A 6,000-nucleotide genomic window follows, 5' to 3' on the forward strand; every position below is an offset into this window, starting at 1 on the left:
AAGCCACAAGCCCCTTTAGACTAAACCAGACAGCAGGGTTTTTAAGTGAACTGCTTTGTGGTATGCTGTCAAAAGGCAATCAAGTGAATCTTTTAATAAACTATACTAAACTTAGCAGCACACTTGACATGGGAGCTATGATTGATGCTATTTATCTGGACTTTGTAAAAGCTTTTGAAAGATTGATTTTCAAGTTACAGAAAACAGGTTTTAGAGATGATATTTGTGAGTAGAAAAGTAATTGGCTGAAAGGAAAGGTCCAATGGGGCATTTTAATACTTTGATAAGTAGGACCCACCGGGATTTGTGTTTGAACTATTAATAAATATTTTATCAATGTTCTGTAAGAAGGATTAAATCATTTTTGTAGTTGAAGCCAAACTCTGTCAGACTTTAAATATACAGCATGATATTGATGTTATAGAGAAATACGTATAGCCTGAGCAAATGGGCAGACAGTGATAGATGAGTGTGGACAAAAACAAGGTAATATACTTCGGACACAAGAATAAATAAGTACAAGATATTTAAAGGGGGGCAAATCATGTCAGTACTAACCAAGAAAAGATTGTGGCACACAAAATAATACACTGGCTATGTCTGTGCAAAACCAAAGAAGCCTCAGCCAAGCTGGGTGCAAATTGGCATCCGTTAAATAGAGGTGGAAGCCAGTCGCAAAGATGTCATCCCTTCTACAGTGTGTTGATGTAAAGAAGAAAGAATTTCACAGATGATTTTTTTTCACTGCCTACTGTAACCAGCTAAAGCAACCAACTATGGGAAATCTTTCAAGTTAAGGATAAATGGATTTCACTGCCTTCAGTGGTAATAAATAGAAATAAAATGAATCAACAAAAAAAGAAGATAAAATAATATCTTTTTTATTGGACTATCTTAATACATTTTTGACTAGCTTTCAAAGGCAATACCTTCTTCTTTGGGTCAGATATGAGCAAATGATGGCAAATATTAGAACATACAAATAAAACATAAGAGCATTCCAATAACAGGGGTGGGGGGAGGGGTTATGTACTGGAAGTGGAGAAATATTAGAACAGTGTGCTAAGAGAGATAGTCCTGGGTACAACACTAAGGGGGGGGGGGGGGGCTATCAGCTTTGGTTATCATTAAGTTAGGTTATTTTGTCACTAATGTGCTATTTTAGGACAGTTACTTAATTACTAATAACTGGGGTTAACAATAAATTAATGTGTCTTAACAGTAGTCTCCATTGATAACTCTTCTCCACCCCCAAGGGACGCAATTATCAATGTAGGCTACCATTAAGATCTGTAGTAAAATAATTCATCTTATCGGTAGTTCACATTGATAACTTCCCCCTTTAAAGAAAAAAGAAATGTATCTCGAAATCAAAATCACTGCTATATATAATAAAAGTGAGCCAAGTATAAGACAAACAAACCATTGTGACATCACTGATGAGGCTGGCTCTTAGGTATTGGTGGAATGAGGCATTATGACATCACAAAGAGGGGCATAATCGAACGGGGACGACCATCTCTAAGGGTGCCCATCTCTAAGGACGTCCCGGGAAAGGGGCGGGGAAACCGCTATTATCAAAACAAGATGGGCAACCATCTTTCGTTTCAATAATACGGTCGGGGACGCCCAAATCTCAACATTTAGGTCGACCTTAGAGATGGTCAAACTTAGAGATGGTCGTCCCCGGTTTTCGGCGATAATGGAAACCAAGGATGCCCATCTCAAAAACTACCAAATCCAAGGCATTTGGTCGTGGGAGGAGCCAGCATTCATAGTGCACTGGTCCCCCTCACATGCCAGGGCACCCTAGGGGGCACTGCAGTGGACTTCACAAATTGCTTCCAGGTGTATAGCTCCCTTACCTTTGGTACTGAGCCCCCCCAACCCCCCAACCCCACTCCCCACAACTGTACACCACTACCATAGCCCTAAGGGGTGAAGGGGGGCACCTACATGTGGGTACAGTGGGTTTCGGGTGGGTTTTGAAGGGCTCCCATTTACCACCACAAGTGTAACAGGTAGGGGGGGATGGCCTGGGTCCGCCTGCCTGAAGTGCACTGCACCCACTAAAACTGCTCCAGGGACCTGCATACTGCTGTGATGGAGCTGGGTATGACATTTGAGGCTGGCAAAAAATTTTTTTTTACGGTGGGAGGAGGTTAGTGACCACTTGGGGAGTAAGGGGAGGTCATCCCCGATTCCCTCTGGTGGTCATCTGGTCAGTTTGGTCCCCTTTTTGAGGCTTGGTCGTGAAAAAAAATGGTCCAAGTCGACCGAATGCTCGTCAGGGACGCCCTTTTTTTTTCCATTATCGGCCGAGGACGCCCATCTCTTAAGCACGCCCCAGTCCCACCTTCGCTACGCCTCTGACACGCCCCATGACCTTTGGTCGTCCCCGCGACGGACTGCAGTTGAGGACGCCCAAAATCAACTTTCGATTATGCCAATTTGGGCGACCCTGAGAGAAGGATGCCAATCTCCCAATTTGTGTCGGAAGATGGCCGCCCTTCTCTTTTGAAAATGCCCCTGTTTGTCAGCTCTGGTTACAGAGATTGAAACTCTTCACACTGAGTGGGGAAGTTATCAATGTGGGCTACTATTAAGACATGTTATTTTACTGTGAACCCGTCTTAACAGTAGCCCACATTGATAATTTCTCCTATAAAGAAATCTGTTAGTTAAATAGTGGGAGGTTGAATGGTCTCAGTTACTCATCAACTGACTCATAACTTTACTTACTCACCTATGCAGCCTCTCATAGTTAGATTTACCTAAAGGTGCTACTCCGTTACTGTGTACTAATACACACTAACATGCATGAGTTACTGCAGGTCCCATTTGTATACAATGAGAACTATTTACTAATAATGCACATTAATGACAATAGTGTGTTAACCAGGGGCGTAGCCAGACTTCAGCGGGAGGGGAGTCCAGAGTCCGAGGTGAGGGGGCACATTTTAGCCCCCCCCCGGCACCGCCAACCCCCCGCCATTGCCGACCCCCCCCCCCGCCACCACCACCAACAACTTTGACCCCCCCCCGCCGCTGACCCTCCCGACCCCCCTCCCTCCGCCAACCCTCCCCCGCTGCCGCCGTCGCCTACCTTTGCTTGTGGGGGACCCCAACCCCCACCAGCCTACATCAGACTCAGAAACAGAACGAAGCCTTGCGTTGGAAGAAGAGGACCTCAGCTGGCGGGGGTTGGGGTCCCCCCCCAGCAAAGGTAGGCGATGGCGGGTTGGCGGCGGGAGGTGGGGTCGAGAGGGTTGGCGGCAGGGGGGTCCAGGGCCAAATCTACGGGGGCCCAGGCCCCCGTGGCCCCACGTAGCTACACAACTGGTGTTAACACAGTAGTGCACTTTAATAAAATCTAGTCCACAGTCATTAATTTTGATGCTCTCATTCTTCTTTTCCCTCACAATTTGATGAATTTTTCTTAATCATCTTTTCAGTATTGCCCTTTTGCTACTGTGGTATGTAAAGTAACAATCAACCAGTCATACTGAGATGTGCAGGTTTTAGTTCTTGCTGTAATGACTTTTAATGGAAATCTTGCTACAGATGTTTCTGCCCAGCCTGGTTGCTGATGATGCCAACCATTCTGGAATGGGAATGAAAGTGTTTACTTAAAATACCTGAAATTCCTCCTTATAAACTCCTCCCTGGCAGAAGATAGGCTTGCTGCTAGAAGCTTAGAGGGCACTCACTGACCTTCAGCTACAAGGGAATGATTTGAAAGACTCAGCCCAATTTTACTGGGGAGCGGGACTTTGTTTAAGCATCTTAATATTTCTTTCTGTTTGCTTGCCAAGTTCTCCTGAATGAGAACAATTCAAAATATAGAATACAGAGTCCATTAAGAAAACATACAAAATAAATGAACTGTCAGAGACTAGTCACATAAACCATTCAAAGGATCCACAAAAAAACAGGAGCCAACTAGAACACTACTCACCCAGGAACCAGGAGTCACGACAGTGTACAGATTCAACTCAGACAGTTGCCAGTAACCATTACTGATACTAGGATTGTTTTATCACATTAACAAATTCCCTACATGTATACCTTCCTTATATTTCCCTGTCCTTCATATTGTCTTCCTCCCCTCTTTTCTCTTTTTCTTTTCCACATTGTCAATTCTCATCCTCTCCCAAATTGTCATAACCCTCTCCTTCTCTCACTTGCTCTCTCACTTTCTTTGCCATCACTTTTCACCTCACATCTCCTCTCCTGTTTTACTCCATTCTTAGGTTTCCTGCTTTAGCTCCTCACCTGCTTTCTTTGCAGGCTCCGGCATCCTGGTTCTGCCTCACGCCTCACTTCTTACACGTCAAGGACAAGCTTCCAGCGATGCTTTAAACCAAATCCTGAACTGAGCTGGAATGATCTGGAATAGCTTACAGATGCTCTTAAAGAAAGAGAGAGAGAGACAGCCTCCACCCCCTCACTTCATCTCACTCTCTGTCACCACCACAACCTTATCACTGAAAGGCTTACTTGACAGAATATATCATCCAGGATAAATATAGTATTATGAGACTCCATCCTCTCCAAGCTCTGATTCCCTATTACCTACCCTTTTCACATCTGTCTCCCCCAAATTGCTCATTCTTTTCCAATTCTGGTCTCACCTCTTTCCATTCCCCCTCCCCCACCCAATTCCTTCCAGTTCTTCACCCTCTGCCCATAATATAGGCAGTTGAGGTCCACTGGACCAGCATTTTTTAGTGGGTTCTGCTGCCAAGGAAGGTTGGGGATACTTGCTCAGTGGAGGCCCGGTGAGCACAGGGAGACTGTGTCCATCTAAGCCCAGTTGCTGAGAGTGTGTTGGTAAAGCACAGTGACCCACACCTAAGAAACCTACCTCCATTTTGGTGATATCTTCAGTAGCTGCTGGACCAGTGCTTTTTAGCAAGCTCTGGTGCAGCACATGGCTATGCGGACACAGCCAAAGGGGCATGAATGGCCCCTTTAAAATCACTGAGGGCCTGAAATTTTGCCTCCTTTTTTTACCTTTTAGGAAAAGGGGTGACAAGATCAGTGGCAGCTATATCTATTCCATCAGTGACTCTGTATATAAGTATACTTCATGCTGCTCTTCCAGTTATTAAATGACTACTCGGATACTTAGGGTGTCTTTTACTAAGGCGTGCTCACATGTTTAGTGTGTGCTAAAATTGTGGGTGTGCTAAACGTTAGAGAGGCCCATGGGAATGCATGGGCATCTCTAACATTTAGCGCACCAACAATTTTAGCGCACGCCAAAAACGTGAGCGTGCCTTAGTAAAAGACCCTCTTAATTCCTCTGCCAAATCTCTTGTCTCTTTCTCACTGATTGAAAGAATTCCACTTCCTCCTCCTGCAGTACATGGATTTAAGGACCCAGACTCCTTGAGTTTGGGTGGGCCTCATCTATTTGCTTCTCTCTCCAGAAAGGTGGTATATCCAGTGAGTAATAAACATATTATCTAGTGGAGGGATTATCTAATGGAGGGATTGCCCTGAAGGAGCTCTGGACAAGGGACATCACAGGATATATCCCTTATGATATATTGTGTGTGTGGGGGGGGGGGGGGGAGTACTGGGGAGGTGGTAACCTTAATTGAAACTATGTTGGGCTCTCTGGTGGGTCAAGCTTTAATTTTCTCCAAAGGAAAGAGTGGCAAAGCTGAAGAATCAGGATCAGCATCTTTCCTTTGTTGAAAGTCACTTAGGGGTGGGGTAGACTGTTAGTACTGCAGCTATTAAGGATAGCTTGGTCATTCATGGAAACTGGAGGCTACTGAAAAGACTGTCAGATCAAAAATCTATGATTTTTTAATTTTCCTATTTTCAGGCTGCTATGGAATTGTTATATAATAGCTAATTTGTACTATATTTCCTCTAATTTTTGTATTATGAATTCCAGTGAGGGTGAACTGGATGTGGTTGTTTCTGCTGATAATATTGATTTATTATCTGATAAAGAAAAGCTAATAAATTAACTTTATCAGCAGA

General features: G+C 44.3%; 1 protein-coding gene across 1 annotated transcript in view; it reads right to left on the bottom strand.

The window, feature by feature from the left end:
* MYBPC3 (myosin binding protein C, cardiac) overlaps window positions 1–4,300 on the bottom strand; it is a 98,617-nt gene extending 94,317 nt beyond the window's left edge. The window contains exon 1 of the mRNA XM_030202438.1: window positions 4,276–4,300. Coding sequence (XP_030058298.1) covers window positions 4,276–4,300 — 25 coding nt within the window. The remainder of the gene's footprint in view (window positions 1–4,275) is intronic.
* Window positions 4,301–6,000: the final 1,700 nt, after the last annotated feature.

This window comes from Microcaecilia unicolor, chromosome 4 (genome assembly GCF_901765095.1).
Source record: "Microcaecilia unicolor chromosome 4, aMicUni1.1, whole genome shotgun sequence".
NCBI classification, from domain to species: Eukaryota; Metazoa; Chordata; class Amphibia; order Gymnophiona; family Siphonopidae; genus Microcaecilia; species Microcaecilia unicolor.